Genomic DNA, 17,839 nt, shown 5'->3' with positions numbered 1-17,839 from the left:
ATATTGGCAAAGGCTCCTGTGTCTGATGGCCTCTCGAGCATTGCATGTTTTCACACACTCACCCTCATACTCCGGCTTTCATGCTAATTCTATTTCACCAGCAATTCATTAATTATCTTTAACTGCTGCATGTCTACAGGTATGGCTTTCAGCTGCTGTTTAGTTCTCTGTAGAGCCGGGATTCCAACAAGTTATTTTGAACTGACTAATCACAGAAAAACAAGATTACAAAATGTACGTATTCAAGAACGGACACGTCAGCTAACAATATCAGCAATGACACGTTTGTCAAAATATTGCTTCCTGTATCGAATATTAAAATGCAACAAATTATGAAATTAGATTAAAAATTTTTTTTAAAGATACACTGATTTCTTTAGTTGATCCATTAGCGTCTCTTTTTTTTCTCCAGGATGCCGAGCTGGAACTTTTGGACCAAACTGCAAGTCCCGGTGCAGCTGTGTCAACGGAGGCCGCTGCGACTTCAGGACCGGGGCGTGTTACTGTCCTCCTGGTTTTATTGGCGCAAATTGCAGCTTCAGTAAGTCAAAAAGATCCTGCAACTTTTCTTCCATAAAAGAGTGTCATCTACTTCTTTAAATCACCACCAATTCCTTTGATTTTAAAGTGAATTGACTGTAGATGGAACCTTTAATGTCAGAGCTTTTTGGTCTGCGTTAATCTCACAGGTTGTCCTCGTGGATACTACGGAAAAGACTGCGCTCAGCTGTGCTCCTGTGGTGAGGAAGGACAGTGCCACTCAGTGACTGGAAGGTGTATCTGTGGCCCTGGCAGGATGGGACGATCCTGCCAACAAGGTAAGATCACCAGAATCCTCTGAATAGCGCATGTAGCTGCCAATAGCTGATCATGAAAAGAAGGAATTATCATCATGAAGCAATATGATATTGAACTCTTATCAAAGAATCGCAGACTTCAGCAGGTTTTTGCATTAAGCCTTTTAACCTTCACCGTTTTATATAAGTGGACCAAAACTCACCCCGAGGCTGACACGCATCATTTGGTCCTCCTGACTCTAATGAGTTCTTCAGAGAAAGGAAACCTAACTAGAAAGTAAGAAACAAACACTAAAACCAGGGTGTAGCTTCCAACATTTCTCACTGTATATTTAAGTTACAAATTCTCTGTTTCCTCGGCGTGATCACAGGGCTTTTATTCCCGGGAAACAGAGGCAGAGCTGAGTTTCTGTAATCTTTTCCTTTATCAGCAATTCAGCCGGATTTCAAACGGGGGGTTTCCAGCACTGCTCGCCCTAAAAAATGTTCTTCTTCAGCCTCCTGCATATGTTTGGACGTACCATCTCTCCAGTTCCTCTTGTTGAATGTTTACAAATCCATAAGTAGCTCATTCTCTGTGTTCCGTGTCGCTGGATCTGGCAAGGAAGCAAATAAATAAACAGGGAAATCAAAGGCGGCTCGGTTATTGTTTTTCTAATCTAAATTACCCAGGGAGACATGATTATTCTTTTATATCTGCGCCAAATGAGACTGCTTTGCCATCGCTCTAATTAACTGTTGCTTAAATAAACTCGAATGTGGTTTGTGTAGTCTTGTGTGCAAGGCAAGGACTGTGTGTAGCACATATTGATGCGATTACCGTAGAGAGGCTTTAGTTCTGATCTCATTAAGTTTTTTTTTTTGTACATGTTTCTCCAGCCTGTCCTAGGGGGCGCTATGGCCTGCAGTGCAGAAACACGTGCAGCTGTCAGAATGGTGGTTTATGTGACCCTGTTAAAGGATCCTGCCAGTGTGGGCTGGGCTGGAGCGGACCCCGCTGTGACACAGGTACTGTGTAGTGTAAATGATTTATATTAACTGGAATTTAAAAAAAAAAAACCTAACACTGAGACTGGTGGGGAAACCTCTTTTAAACAGTCAAACACTGCATCACAGGTGCATGTCAACACTTTCATTTATAGACTATGAATAGTTTTTTTTTTTTTCTCCATTTGTTTAAGTTTAAATTTAATTTAGGTAAATATGACCCCTAGTTTAAAATAAAGGAAATTTTTGTGCTCTTATGAAATTTTATATTTTGAGATGTATTTTTAATTGTCATGACTAATAAGATAACATTATGAGAAATAAAGCAGACATTTTGTTGTGGATGTGTCTATACATGTTTCAGCTGGTTTTTGCCATTTGTCATGTCATTTCACTGTGTTTAAAGGGGACATTTTATGCTAATTTTCAGCCACGTCATATAGGTCTCAGAAGCCCAAAAACATAGTATTTAAGTTTGTTCGTGCCAAATTCATCCTTTGTTTGGAGTTCCAGCGGTCTAAAAAAATCACTGATGAGCTCTCCTCTGAACGGGCCGTTTCTGAGCCTGCTTTCCAGGATGCACTTGAACACGTCTGTCCACGCCCACTCTCTCTCACACACACACACACACACACACACACACACACACACACACACACATACACACACACACACACAAACACACACACACGGGGGGTGTTAAATCCGCTATTTCAGGATAAGCGGACCAAACTCAAACTCAACTGTTTCAGCAGGCATTTTCACAAAATGAGGTGCAGCAAGACAGGGAGCAAGCAGACAATTTTCAAATTTGAACGTCCTAATGCGGCTACGGCAAGACATACCACCATAAGAAACTCTTCACAAAGTGAAAAAAGCAAAATTTGTCCCTTTTAAGACTGCCATTGTTGAAGTCTGCTGAAAATGATGAGGCTCTCTCAGGCAGCATTTTCTTTTAATGACTGGACAACTCTAGAAATTTAGTTTAGCTTGGCAGTACAGGTCAAGAACCCCCCACCATTTTCAAATATTTTTGTTAATCTGTATTGATTACTATGTATTTTTTTTTTTATCTCACCTATTTGTTTGCTGAAGCATTGTAATGGGTGTGTGTCTGTGTGTGTTTGTGCAGCCTGCTCACAGGGAAAATATGGGCTTGATTGTGCGCAGGACTGTCCATGCCTGAACAAAGGGACCTGCGACCGTTTCACCGGCAGCTGCAGCTGTACTGCTGGATACTATGGCCACTCCTGTCAGCACAGTGCGTAAACCCTCATCTGTACTAATATAGGAGCTTGGTGGTGACGTTACTGCGCACCTTCAAACGATTGTGCCTTTATAAGTGACAGTTGGCAACTTGAATTAACCCTTGAAGGACTTTCTTTCTTGCAATCATCGCAGAGTGTCCACCTGGGTATTTTGGAGTGAACTGTGCCCAGACCTGTGACTGCCAGGTTGGACAAACATGTGACCATGAGACAGGAAAGTGTGTGTGTCCACCGGGCTTCTATGGGTCACAATGCCAAAGACGTGAGTACTTTAAAACAGGCTTAATGTTAAATGAAAAAAAAACCCCCCATCTGATTCACTTATTTTTCCAGAAAAAAAGATGAGTCAAGATAAGACATACAGAATTTTTAAGAATGGATGGAAATCTCTATTTAAAAAAAAGGAAACAGATGTGCTGTTATTCATGAAACACAGTCACGCTGCAGTCTCATTAAAAAACAGCCACCTGGAAAACCCAGCTGGGACGCTACGTGAACAGATACGAGCTTGAATAAATACACTTGCAAAACAATTGTGCGTGTGTGTGCGTGTGTGCGTGCGTGCGTGTGTTGAGGGGGCAGTCGGATAGGCTTTTAGGTTGGTGGGCAGGCAGGCAGGCTGGTTATTTGATGAGAGACAGGTGTTTCCAGACTGCTTAATGCATTCTTGTTACATCCCTGTGCCCTCCTGCCTGCACATGGGGCTCTGCCTCTCAGTGGGAACGCCTAAACGGCCACTTCAGGACCAGCAGGAGAGATGACTGAGGAGCAGCTGTGTGTGTGTGTGTGTGTGTGTGTGTGTGTGTGTGTGTGTGTGTGTGTGTGTGTGCGTTCTTGTATTTCTATCCTTGTTGGGGCCAAATGTCCCCACAAGGATAGCAAAACGTGGAACGACGTGCCTTGTGGGGACCTTTTTCCGGTCCTAAGTAGGAGAAACAGCGTTTTCTTGACCATGTTGTTGTTACTGAAAAAAGTAAAAGTGCAAAAACATTTCTTTAGGGTTAGGCTTTGTTGTGGTGTGGGTTAGGGTTAGGGTAAGGGTCAGGGTTAGGGGCTAGACATGAATGGGAGTCAATGGACGGTCCCCACAAGGATAGAAATACAAGACTGGGCGTGTGTGTGTGTGTGTATCACAGAAAGCACTTGTGGATCTGAGAGAATCTGTTTTTAATTCAGTCGCATCTTATTGATACTAAAACAAGAACATCCATGAAGACCAATATTTGAGGGTGCGTTTGCTTTATGGCACATTGTCAGAGCAGTGATAGCACTCGGGGCGAGTGAAATTTGTACACATGTGGGGATGAAGTCCCCAAAACCACAAAGACTGTCCAACTTTAACCATCAGTCTTAAAACAACATATCAAAATTTTACAGAAGAAGCTAAATTACATGCATTTTTCACTTAAGTAGAAGAGCAAGCACTGATACCTTGCAGTTAAATTACCCAAAATCAGATTACCGATTATAATACGTTGTATTATAATCGATTGTATTACATTCAATTCTTTGTCCTCCTTGTTACGAGCATCCCATTAACCTTGTATTATTTCTCAATACTCAAGTGCTCCTAAAAAGAAATGTATTAATTATTTTTTCCCCAAGTATCTTATTTTAAATCACAAGTGGCTTCTGCACAACACATACATTTTGATGAATACCTAATAAAATACCAAATAGTTTTACTTTGGTGTAGTTTAGACTGAGGTCATTGTTGGGTAAATGGCAGTTTGGGATGGGTTAAGAGTAAATTGCATGAAGTATATGTAAACCAATGTCTTCAGAAGGTATGAAAGCTGTGTGTGTGTGTGTGTGTTTCAGAGTGTGAAGCTGGCAGCTTTGGATCAAGCTGTGTGCAGACGTGTGACTGTGCAGGAGAGGCTCCATGTGAGGCGACCACAGGACGATGTCTCTGTCCGCCGGGGAGAACGGGACACAGATGTGAAAAAAGTATCTATCATCTTCATGACGAGATCCGTTATTTAATTTACTAACATAAGTCCGCAATAAATTTTTTAAAAAAACGACGTGCTTTTTTTGTGTCAGGCTGCGGTGGAGAGCGTTTCGGCCCCGACTGCTCCCTGCTGTGCCGCTGCTCCCACGGGGCGCGCTGCGACGGGCTGAGCGGGCGGTGCCTGTGTCCGGGCGCCTGGCTCGGCCCGACGTGTAGTGAAGGTCAGCCCACACATGCGCACACACACACACACACACACACACACACACACACACACACGGATTTGTCAATCTAAAGCAAAATAGACACAGAGGATCCATCTATACGCACACATGCACCCACCAGGGTGAGGGCAGTAAAGCTGAACCAGCTTGAGTGAAACCCCGTGTCGTGAAGTGTGAGAGGCTGAGCCCCATTACTCCGTGTGTCACCCTGTCTCCCTCAATAGCTGCTCCCGTCTCCTGACAGTTATTTTAATCTGCACCCAGCATGAAGCCGGGCTTCGGGCTGTCTTCGTTTTACCTCCTCAAAGCAACGCGCGCGGGAGACTGCGGAGCAGTTACTTCTCCTCCGACGAAACTCCAACATTTGCTTTTGATTTTCGAACAGTACTGATGTCTTCTTGCCTTTTCTACCTTTCAGCGCTGCTGCACCAAACCCCAGGAGCGCCGAACTTCTCCGCAGCCCTCAGAAAGAGAAGAGCGGGCAGCAAAACCACATAACCCCCGAGCAGAGGCGCGGACTCCCGCCTGGACACTGGAGCTCGGGGCTCGGCTCAGTGAAGCGCGACTCGGATCGTCTCGATGAAGGTGATGTCGGTGCTAAAATGTCCGGTGGGACCGGCCGTCAGCTGACCGGCGCTCTACCACCAAGCCTGAAACTCAAGACAATCAGCCAGCGGTCCTGACAAGCGAGAGGCTCTCAGAGGACCACGAACTCCACCTGTCTGTCCAACATTTAAAATGCCAAGTGGTGGAAACAACAAATACCTGCAAGGTGTTCGTCACTGGTGATGATTCAAAGTGGATGGTCTGTTTTCCATTTTGATTTTTAATGAAATGTTAAGAGTTCAGTCTGTGAACATTTTGATTGGGCGCCTGCAGTGTCTGTACAATTTAAACAGTGAAGATAAAAACAAAAGATGAGCATCATTTCTGGTGAAAATATGTATGATAATAATAGATATGTTTGGAACAAATTTAGGAGTACATCTATATTTACATCACAATAAAACAATAAACAACACAATAAAACAATAAACAACCCCCCCCCCAAAAAAAAAAAAAAAAAAAAATAAAATAAAAATCCCAAATCTCCCTAACAGTTTATTTCAGGTATTTGTTAGCAGACTAGTTTAAACTTGAATATTGCTCACTTGAAACAGGAGAACACTTAAAGTTTTGCTCAATTTAATTTTCTTATGTAATGATGACATAATTTATTGCCCTTTTATTCAGCGTAACAGTTCATTCTGTCTGAAATGAGCACTTTGTTCTCTTTAAAAGTACATCGTATAATCTTTTATTGTATCATGAAGTTGCAGATTTGTTTTGTCATGCCATATCATGCGCGGTGTAAGATGGTGCAGTGAGTTTACTTATTTTTCTACATTTGGGCCAAGAACAGAAGAAGCAGCAGCTGCAGACCCGAATTAACAGAGAACAACAGTCTAATCTAGCTGAAGCGCTTTGTAACAACTAACAGCAGAAACTCTGAGGAACAGCGACGACTACTACTACTACTACTACTACGACCACCCAGTACAGAAAAATGACATTTCAATCTTCCGTGCTTTTATTGTTGAGGCCTCCTTCCTTCAAGCCTCCTTTTCATTAGAGTCGATGCTGTTGATATGTTGAATTTTGTATTTATACACAAGCTCCACTGATTCAGGTGAGCTGAGGTTCTGCTCCTATAAACCCAGTCCAAAGTCTGAATATCATTTTAATTTTTCTTTTGTTGTCGTTTCATGTGTATATCCATCACAACAGTATGTTTGACAGTCATCAAATTCATGTAGCAGATGCTTTGATTAGTGACACAAGAATTTAAATAGGTGACAGACTTTTCAACCTCTGTCACATTTGTTATCTGTTATATCTGTCTATCTTGATTTGATGTTTTTAATTCACCTGTTCTAAAAGTTTCATTCACAATGGCCAAGGCTTTTCGTATTGTCGCGCTGTGTGCTGGTTCTGTAACCTCTGCTGATGTTTTGTAATAGTATTTTGATCCAGTATGTAGATTACATTAAGTATCATTTTTCAAGCCATTTCCACGCAAAGACACATTCTGATAACTCACACTACAGTTATAGTTCATTTTCATTTTGTATGATTGAGAGTGGTATAAACTGTTCTGGGTCATGTCTCAGGTCATTTCCAGTTATCTGTATCATACTGTTTTCATTTCCCAGCATGCAAGTGACGCTGCATCTTATAAAACTGACGAATTCCACTGATCAGTCGGTGAAGCCTTTTTACATTGGCGTCATTTTCATGTGTTTGGAGAGGAGATCTCTGAAACCATCATGGTCTAAATGACTAACATCAAACACACACGTGGGTATTTGTTTATAACCATCTACTTTGGGATTGGGCAATGTTGCATGATATTGATTTCTGTGATACCTGAGCAGGGTGAAGGGAGCGCCAAGGCATGGCTGCCAGAAAACGGGCTGAGAGGCTCCAGCTGTCACCTAACCCTGGGGTCTCGTGTGTGTGTGTGTGTGTGTGTGTGTGTGTGTGTGTGTGTGTGTGTGTGTGTGTGTGGATAAGTCAGTGCTCATATTTGCAGAAGGTTTACAAACGGTTCTCTCATCAGTCGGCGCAGGGTCAAGCATTAAGGCTGTCTGCTTCGCTGATAGCTGTCCAAATGGGAAGTCAGGAGAGGTCACGTGAGCAGCGTGGGACGGCGTTACAGGGTGTGTGTTTACACCTGCTCCTGTTGGTGTGACTGTGGTTCAGAGGTATAGGGGGTGTCGGCGTAGAGGCATTTTTCAAGTGCACCGGAGCATTGACGCCTCCATTGGTCAAAGGCGGCCGTGGTCTGGCAGAGGCAGGCAGGTGCCTGGACCTAACATGCGCCACGTATCCAGCATCCCCGGGGTGAGTGATGGGTGAGCGGACTCACCAAGAGTGGAAGCAGCCCCCCCTCCCCCCCCTCGGTCTTCTCTCCGGTGCGGCTGATGGATGGGGCGGCTCTCCAGTTCGCCCGGTGTTGTGACAAGCAGCAGATGTTCTCCAATAATGTTTGTCGGCCGGACCTTCATCTTCAGATGACACACACCTGTTTCCAGTCAAACAGGCCCGGAGAGACCATCCATCCAGCGGGCCGTGGGTGGCCACTGCCGTGCAGACAACAAGAAGCCAGTTGGTAGCAGGCCGAAATCAAACCACCGATTCTATCCCCAACAACCACCATCAGCATGCCAACAAATCATGAGGAAATAATGTGGAGTCAGAGAATTTACTTCATCTAAACTCACCACATGCCAGTCAAACTAAACCCAGCCTACTAATTCAATGAGATAATTAAGTTTGGTTCTTTCCTGCTTTTGCTATAAAACGCAAAAGTGATCAAACAATCTCATACCAAAGGCCTCTCCAGATCCATCCGTCTGGTTCGTCTCTCCAGCAGCATATCATACTGGCGAGCAAACAGCCACACCTGCCACAGATCTCCTTAATGAGGCCGGGCCCTCCAGGTCTACCTGGAAAGTTGGTGACACACCTACCACGCTCGGCTTCCTGGTGCCTCCTCCAGACCAACAACTGACGTGATTCTGAATCAGGAAAAAAACACAGCAAAGGAAACCCTGATCAGTTCTAAAATTAACTCAACATCGTGGGATTAAGAAACATCAAAGTCAAAGATTGCTTCTGATAGCATCATACATTCTTATTATCTCATGCAAATTCAGCATAGAGCACCAATAAAACCTATAAACAACAATATCTTTGATCACAGTTTGTCTTCCTTTATCATTTTCTGATTAGAATTATTAAAACAGCCCAAATCTCAAATGCATACCTGCAACGTTTCCCCTTCCAGACATTTCAGAGGCCACACTGTGAATTAATTTGCTCAGTCAATCGTTTGTGCTCTTTCAGCTGATCTAAGGTTAAATCTGAAGGTGGAGCTCCGATAGTTCAAACTGAACTGTGCTTGATTCCCGCACTGCTGCTAACATCACTAATCTCAGATTTACTGAATTACTTGACAATAATCTGATACAATAAAACCGATGAATATCTGTCATGTATAGTTTGTCAAATGTTATGCAAGTTGTATTTATGTTTTTTTAACTCAGGAGAAAAATTCTGTACTTTTGAAATGAGTGTAAATGTTGAGAAAAATGCACACTGTAGTCAAAATGTTTGATAATGATCCTGTATGAATTAATCTTTCCTGTTTATTCGCTGTTCCAAAACTTAAAAAAAATAATACTGAACCACTGAACTTCAAATGTCATTTTTGTTTTATTGTAGGTAAATGAATAGAAAGACATTTGGAGGGGGAGAAGTGCTCTAATGTCTGAGCGTATGCTGCCTTATCAAGAATGAGAGAAAAGAGAGGGTGCAGGAAACGGGCGATGAAATAGCCCGTAAAAGGCCAGATTTCATCATGGGTACTTTTTCTCTGTAATTAAGCATACACCACTCTCCGCTAAAGAGATTCTATCACGTTACTGACACAGCTTCGCATTACAGAGATAATTTCTGCCCCTCTGCACTGAACCAGATCTCCCAGAAGGCCGCAGTGTTTTGAACTTCAGCTGACAAAGCTGTCTGCTCAGATAAAAAAAGAGAAAAGAAAAAGAAAATGGGAGAGGACCGTTTCAACACGTCCTGCACCATTTGTTCGGTTGTTGTCTTAAAAAAATAAATGTTAAATGTTGGGGCTGTAAAAAGATGCGTATCGAGAAACTCTCCCACAGTCTGGATCTGGAGGGGATTCCTGGTTTGCATATGGCAGCTGCTTAAACTACACGGGTGGAGAAAAGCCTCATTGATAATTTTTTTAGTGTTCATCGTTTTCATTTGATTTATTTAACTGATCAAGGGATCAAATCTGGGCAGCATGGTGGTGTAGTGGTTATACTCTTGCCTCAGAGGAAAAAAAAATGTACAAGCTCAAGGAGGGGGTTTCTTTGAGGAGTTTGCATGTTCTCCCTGTGCGTGCATGACTTCTCTGGGTTAGATCCTGCCACAAAACAAAAACAAGCATTTGAAATTCCGATAACTCTCTAATAGATCAGATGGATAAATGGATGGATGGATGGATGGATGGATGGATGGATGGAGAATTCAGGAAGGCAGGCGCATGTCTCCAATGTCACCACTGGGTGGCGCTCGCAGCAGAAAATAGCAGAACAGACTGCTCCTTCAAGTCAGTGCACAGGAATGAGTGGTGAATGGGACATCAGACTGAGATAATTACATGCAGTTGCATACTGCTGCTGCAGTGTTGTGCAGCAGTAATAAAAGCAGAGCCAGCCTCTCAGCTGATCAGTTGCTCTCCACTCGGCTCCATGAGCAAACGCAGAGAGGATTTCCATTCTAGTGGCCCTGCCACCGCGCCTGTCCTGATTAGGCTCTTCATATTAAAACCATGTGCACGGCTGCTCTGGTCTGTCTCCGTCTGTTCCCTGGGACAACACTGAGTGTCCATCAATAACACTAATGACCCAGAACCTCCGGGGAGAAAAACAAAGTAATGAAACCACAACTTTTAACTCAGCTGCTTTCTAAGGAGGGGAGCAGACAAAGATAAGCAGAGAAAAAGAAAGAGGAGGACGGAGGGAGGCCTGTTTGGCCTGCAGTTGTTTGTGGACATGCGGGAACACAGACAGGGGGAGGTGCGCTACCATTATTGTAAACACACACTACCGCACACACACACTTCTGCCAGCTGTTAGCGGGTTCATCCCCATGCCAGCCCTCCCCATCACTCCTTGAAGGATTGACTCCCACACCCTTCCATGCCTCCTTCTCCTAAATGTTTCCCCTGGTGTCTGAGTCCAAGTGGGTGCCAAGTCAATCAGTGTGAGAGCCAGCCCTGTGGGGCAGTTACATGCCACACAGGGCTGGCTGCACGGACGGGTGGCAGAGGAAAGAGGAAGGAAGGGCTGGGGTGAGGAGAGAAAAAAAGGAGGGAAGGAGGAGGGGGGGAAAAAAGATGACGTTGGATGAACAGGAGCTGTAATGAGGCCTGATAGATTCTGATGCTGTGCCAGCGGCCCCATTAGCTGAGTGGCTCCAAAGCCCACCGAGCACTGCCCACAGTGCCCACCAGACCACATACACACACACACACACTGTGGGGACAGAGCACGCTGAAGATCTCGCTCCTTCGACACACACTAACACATTTTTCACATTTAACTAAAACAGACTGCTCTGGCTGATGTACACTCGACTGTCCAAATGAACTTTTACACACTTTCTCAGCACCGACACAAAGGCTCAAGCGCATCCTGCCAGCCGCCCTCAGATTCACAGTAGACTGATGTGACCGTTTGTGAGTTCATGATGGCAGCAACGCGTCCCGATGTGTTGATTCAATGAAGTGACTTTTACATGTGGTAACACTGACTGATCCAATTTTTGCTACCAGACTGACCACGGCATCACGTCACAGAGCAGCAAAGACGTGCAAGTTGCCACAAAACCTCAGACAGATTCCAGTTACACACTGACGTTTGAAGAACTAACGAGTTACTCGAAGAAGTTAAAGTAGATTTCCCTTATTTTTTTTTCTTTCCTTCTCTTAGTTTTCAACTTATGACAGGAGTGATAAGTAATTCGTCCTCCTGAATCTTGAATACTAATAACTTTGCTATTAAATCCATGACAGTCAACAGAAAGCAGTGATGTTACGTTTATGTTCACAGCATTGCATAATCTTTCAACATGATACTCTAAATTGTCTGTTTGTTATTTCTGAAACTTCCTGACTGCACTAAAAAAGGAATCTCTAACATAATATATATGTGGTTATTATTTCGAAGGCATATTGTCAAACTGATTTTATTTCTTTTTACAATAAGATAATTAATATATTTTTTTAAAGGCCATTTGGAGAAATGGTGGCAAAATGCTGCTGCTGCTGGTGGTTATGTCCCAGTCGCCACAAGTAAAAATAATGTACCTGTCATGAAACTATGGAAAGCTCTCAACTTTTTTTTGTGTCTTTGAGGAAAGTGTTTTGGTTTTGTGATCTGTCCCTGGGCTATTTATGATGCCTGCCTCTGATTTTACCGTTTTGGTTTTGATAACAATTGACCTTGAGTAAAAAGTCCAATAAGAAGCCTAAAACATCTGGTCAGTGTTGGAAACACAGTGACTTGCTGGTGATAATGATAACTTTACAACTTTGAGAAAGAGACATTTATGAATGTAAATTAGTAATGCAATGAGCTCAAAGCAAAAATATTAGGAGAGTGATGTGACTTTATAAAAAGTCTCATAAAGCAGGACATGATTGGATGAGAGACTTTAAGGAATCTGCTGTCCAGCGGTTATTTTCCTCTGGTTGCCGATGGAACAAAAATCTAAGAATGCATAATTCAAAGGAGCTTAACCCATGATCAAGTAGAAACACAGTGTTGAGGAAATGTGCTTTTTTGCTGTTAAGCAACAATCACTTTGTGGTTTTAGTGGCCATGGTATTAGTCAAGAAAAAAAGTCAGGAGTGAAAATTCAGTTTTCATTCTTTTTGCTGTTGAAAAAGCAAATAGCATCAGTGTGACTGGTGTAAAAAAAATCAATATTACATTTGAAGCGATGCTTTTGAGCTTGATATCAACACCGACATATATCTGAAGTTTGGTAAAGCAGCATGATTTTTTTGTGATGTAAAGTTATTTTTACCCCATCGATTAAAAAACACCGTCCGGGCCTCTGTCCCCAACTGGACAGATGTGGCCTTTCAGATTCAAGTCCTGATTTAGCGTTTACAAAGCTGTGAGAACAGCGATGCTGTCGACCAACTGCTGACCAAGTTTCCAAACCATACAAGCCTGAATCAGTTCGGCACAGGTGGCAGAAGTCATCCTCAGGACCCGTATCGCTGCCACTTTATTACGGCCCCGGCCCTCGCCGTCACCGCCATTACTGCGGCTGACCTCATCAAAGCTGGACGACCCATGTTGACCTCATCAACACTACCTGACCCCGCGTGACCTCATCAAAGCCGGACGCCCCACGGAGCCCCGAGGGCCGACGACAGGCCCTAAGAAAACAAGCCATCCATTAGGGTGCCAAGAGCACTGTAAATGTGGCGTGTCAGCGCCAGCCATCTTCACTGTCATGCCCAATTCTGCAACCCCCCACCCCCACCCCCCCCGTGCTCCGGCGACTCGACGGACAATGGAGGCGCTGAACCTCCAGCCCTCCCAGCCACAATGTCCGCCCACGTTGGCTGGCAGCAGCGACAGAGGGGGCCGCCGGATGGGGAGGCCTGCTGCAGGATGGGACTCTTATTGAGTGTTTGAGCGATGAGCCAGGTCATCACATCTACCCACCTCATCCATCATGCCCCACAAACGGACACAAATAAAGAGGACACATTCCTGCCTCCGCTCCCACTACCACATTCAGGCTCTTTTCTCTGCTTCCCTCGCTCCGCGCGAGCCAAAGCCCGGAGGAGAGAGAAAAAAAAAAGAGGGACCAGAGTTCAGGCTCTCCCTTGCTCCTGGAGGCCATGGGAGCGCCAGCAGAAAGCGCCAGGTGGTGTTCTGACTCATGTCTTTCTCTATAAATTTCATTTTTGGACTCCAAATGATGGGCAGCCAGAAGGACTATACGGAGGAGGGAGTCGTGAGCGAGAGAGAGGAGACAAAGAAGAAGCGGAAAAATCTGAGGAGAAACAAAGAGATTGGAAAACATGTCAATCCACATTGTAGTCCTTTATTTCTTAGTTGTTCCTCCCACAGTATTGAATTGAAATGCATAACAGTTACATTGTAGAAAGCATTAAAACAAAGTACCTCAACTTGCTGATTACTTTTTAAAATCGATTATAAACAAAACAACGACAAAAAACAAAACAAAACAAAAAAATCTGGTCCCTCAAAACGGGAGAATAAATGAAAGTAATCTGTTATTTATCATCAGTTTGGCACAAGGGATTAACATGAACCGAACATCACACAAGCTTGCAGACAACCGTAGAAAATGTCAGATACAGATCTTAACAGACCAATCATGCGCTTATGAAGAAATTATACCTGGCTGTTTATCTTTTTTTTTTTTTCATTATTCATTCTTTATATCGTTTTTCATTTTTTACAATTGAATCATTAAATTGTCATAGAAAAAAAAAAACCCTAAAGAATATCTATTCATCAACCGGCTTCATTAGTAGAATAAGGAGTGAACTGTATGTTTAATACTATCCGGCACTCAAATGTAATCTACAAACCCCATTGAACTCTGGGAACAGGCCCGGCGAGGAATCTCCCCTTCACCCGGGCTAAGAGCAGTGCTATTCAGTAAACAAACTACTGTTTGCCAAGAAATAAATACAATTCTCAAAATACAACAGCAAATAACAACAACAACACCAACAAAAAATGAAAACAAAAATCAATGATTGTCTAAAAATGAAAGACACACAAGCATGGAGTAGCTAACAACTAGCATTCCGGCTATTTAGTGGTATTGTTGGTGGACTAGGATGGATTCAAGGGTTTTGAAAAAGACACACACATATATATACTTATATATGTGTGCCTTTTTTTGAGAACAACAATTAACTTCAGCACTGGCTACTTGTAAAAAAAACTAAGAAAACAAACAAAAAAACAGGAAAAACAAAAACAAGAAAATGTGTTTTTTTTTTCTCTTCCACTAAAAAGACAATCTATTTATATCCTTTCACAGATAGCGCAGGCGGGCGGGATGGAGTGCAGTGGAGAACAGTTAGACACTTGTGTACAGTGCTATGATTGTGCAGACACACGCAGCTATGAGAACGCGGACGGGAAACAGGCCTGATTTCAGATTAACGATTACATTTAATTTTTTTGTTTGTGGGTCTGTGTGTGTGTGTGTGTGTGTGTGTGTGTGTGTTCTTCAATGCCTTTCAGTGATATTAAAGCGCTGCTAGTGCTGTCCTTACATGGAGCGGTTTTCACTTGAGCCCAGGTTGCTATAGCCCCACCGTTCACTTTAATCATCAAGTATGTGTATTTATATCGAACACCTGTGGCTCTCTGTGGGGGGGGGGGGGGGTCAAAAGGGATTCTTGTTCTAGTTCTTATGCTTTACACATGATGAAACATGTTAGACTGAGACGAGTGTCTTAGAGACACGACCAGACTGGACCTCGGGCTTCCTCCCGCCTGGTCTTCGCTGGCCACTAAACGCAGTCTAGCAGTGATGCGTCAGCACCTTCATCTTTCATATCTATCAGCTGCCTTCGCTGTGCAAAAACATAGATATTCAGAAGAATAAATACAGCTATTATTACTTTAGCATTATTATTTCAACATCCCGGTTGGTGATAATGTGATAAATCAATTTTTAAGGTCTCAGAGGGACATTTCTCTCTCACTCTCTCTCTTTTTTTTTTCTTCTTTCTTTTGCTCTCTATCTTTCTATCTGCTGGAGGTCTGGAGGGGGCTATGTGTGGGCTGGATTCTGTATTGACACAGTGACCCTGCATCGTGTGTAAGGCAGCAGTCAGATGGGCTGTGGTTCTGCTCAGCAGTAACTCTGTGGACGATCGGGGGCCCCCGCAGACGAGCCCCCCCCCCTCTCCCCCCGCTGTGGACTCCCAGTGCCGTAGGTAGGTGAGGGTCGAGGGCGGGGGGGCAGGGACGGTCGTTGAAAGGTGGAAAGGGAGTTGCAAACGGGCGTCATACATCATACATGGCTGAGGGACTGAATGGCACTGGATTCAGCAGCAGCTCGCGCCAGACTGTGCCACATGGTGGCCGGGGTGTGGGTGGCTGGGTGAAGAGAGTCTTTTTCAGCCAGGGACAGCATCATGGCGTACGCCTGAGGGGGAAGGAGACAGAGCATTTTTAGGCTGCTTCACTTCAATACAAACACGCTGTAAAGCAAGGGTGTCAAGTCATTTCAGCGACATGGATCTCAACTCAACTGGACTACTACTAAAAAAAAAAAAAAAAAAGGCAAGTAAATACTTCCTTTTTTCCTGTGAATCATGTATTTGACACCCCTGCTGTATAAAGTTAAAGAGCAGGTATAAATGCATTTGTGCAAGCTCTTAGTATTAATTTTACCTGAGACTTGGATTTTCTAAAGAGCGGCTGCTTTACAGCGTCGGACAGAGAGGGGGAGTCAAACGAACCGTCGTCCTCATCTGCGTCACTCTGCTCGCTCTCCTCCATCTTGCGCATGTCAGCAAAGCGATGAATGCGATCCAAGGCTGAGTAGCTGCTCTGCTCCTCCTCTTCCTTATACCTGGAGGTCATGTGGAAAATTTGAATAAGTTATTTTCAAGATGCCGTCCGGAGCGTGCAGTTGTGAAAGGTGAGGCTTTTACTGTGTGCTCAGGAGTCAAGCGTACCTCCTCGGAGAGGTTTTACAGCTGAGGTTTAACTCGTTCGGCTCACTGAAGTCCATTTCTTCTTGCATTATGTCGTCGCCGAGGCTGTCGGGAAGCGCCTTGCCTTCCGGTTTGTCAGGGACGCTGCTGGGCTCCTCCACTTCCTCTTCATCGGCGCCCAGGTCCTCAGCCTCCTCATCCTCCAGCTCATGTGAGCCGTGGCTGGCCCTCAGTGGCTTCTCTTCTTCAAACGGACCGCCATTTAACCTGCGGGATGGAAACATTAGAGGAATTTAGGAGATATTTCACCTCTTCATACCTGCAATAATCAAGGCTTTTATTTTAATATGATTTAGTTATTATAGCTAGTGAAATATATTGCAATCTGCAAAAGACACTTTGAAGAACATGAAATCTTGGTCACTTTGAGCACAAGCAGATGTATTTAAAGAAGCAGAGTAACAACCACCCTATTGTACTTTTTATGAAAGTATTTTTTTCAACCTCAAGAAAATACAGGCTGCTTCTTAAAATCAGAAACACGAGGAATAAGCCACTAAAGTGTAAACTGCAAGCTCTGAACATAAACTAAAACAAGGCTCTGGATATCGTTGCTTCTTTTTGGTTTCTAACAGCTTCTTGTGAGAATGATTTCCAGTCATAGATAAAAAAAAAAAATAAAGGGTCACATGGCATAAAAAGTGAGGGGAGGCAGAGCCGAGGCGGATCCTGGCAGCTGGGATTGAGCAGAGCCGGAATCCCGTTTGTCATCGGGGCTCCGGGGCCCCTTTGGGCACAGCAGCACCGAGCTGATCATTGCAGCACTTAAATGGAGTGCTCTGCCTCTCGCCTTGTTTATTTTCCCGACTATCTCGTATTCATCTAATAGGCAAAATATTTAGCTGACAGCCCCATTTGGTGGGAGAGTTATGAGAGCGCTGCCAACCGGCCCATTCCTCCGTCCCTGCGGAGGCAGACGGGGCCAGCTATCCAAACTGCCTGAGTCTTAATCTGTCCCCCTGTCTATGTGCCGCAGGAAACCACCATTTGGTAAATCATCTGGAACCACATTAAGACTGATTCACTAATTACACTCTGGGACATCTTTCGTCAGCTCCAAAAAATGCCTTTTCTCGCACAAAGGATTCAGACACGGGGGCTGAAAACCCACCAGCGAGGAGCAGATAAAAGCAAAGCACACCATGCTCAAAGTGCATCTGAGCGTTCTGTAACTTTGGGAAAAAGTTAGTAAGGGAGTCGTTGCAGGTTATGTTTGATCAGATAAAAGATCTGCATCATTTGGCCTCATTTGT

At 43.9% G+C, this 17,839-nt stretch overlaps 2 protein-coding genes across 9 annotated transcripts in view; one reads left to right on the top strand and one right to left on the bottom strand.

Annotated features, from left to right (window-relative positions):
- The window catches only part of egfem1 (EGF-like and EMI domain containing 1), a 61,292-nt gene extending 53,897 nt beyond the window's left edge, over positions 1-7,395 (top strand). The window contains exons 24-31 of the mRNA XM_030109295.1: positions 413-541; positions 690-818; positions 1,677-1,805; positions 2,917-3,045; positions 3,186-3,314; positions 4,874-5,002; positions 5,099-5,227; positions 5,649-7,395. Of these exons, the coding sequence (XP_029965155.1) occupies positions 413-541; positions 690-818; positions 1,677-1,805; positions 2,917-3,045; positions 3,186-3,314; positions 4,874-5,002; positions 5,099-5,227; positions 5,649-5,728 (983 nt within the window). The 3' untranslated portion in view covers positions 5,729-7,395. The remainder of the gene's footprint in view (positions 1-412; positions 542-689; positions 819-1,676; positions 1,806-2,916; positions 3,046-3,185; positions 3,315-4,873; positions 5,003-5,098; positions 5,228-5,648) is intronic.
- Positions 7,396-13,904: 6,509 nt separating this feature from the next.
- mecom (MDS1 and EVI1 complex locus) overlaps positions 13,905-17,839 on the bottom strand; it is a 130,438-nt gene continuing 126,503 nt past the window's right edge. For 7 of the 8 annotated variants that reach the window (XM_030108390.1, XM_030108389.1, XM_030108391.1 and 4 more), the window contains 3 exons: positions 16,548-16,793; positions 16,261-16,441; positions 15,878-16,012 (listed from right to left, as the gene is read on the bottom strand). In XM_030108390.1, coding sequence (XP_029964250.1) covers positions 15,878-16,012; positions 16,261-16,441; positions 16,548-16,793 — 562 coding nt within the window. Of the gene's footprint in view, positions 16,013-16,260; positions 16,442-16,547; positions 16,794-17,839 lie in introns of all 8 variants that reach the window. The other variant, XM_030108388.1, reaches the window with a different exon arrangement.

This window comes from Salarias fasciatus, chromosome 14, assembly GCF_902148845.1.
Source record: "Salarias fasciatus chromosome 14, fSalaFa1.1, whole genome shotgun sequence".
Classification (NCBI taxonomy): domain Eukaryota; kingdom Metazoa; phylum Chordata; class Actinopteri; order Blenniiformes; family Blenniidae; genus Salarias; species Salarias fasciatus.
Note: the sequence above shows the minus strand (reverse complement) of the source record. Positions and strands in the feature narration are given on the sequence as shown.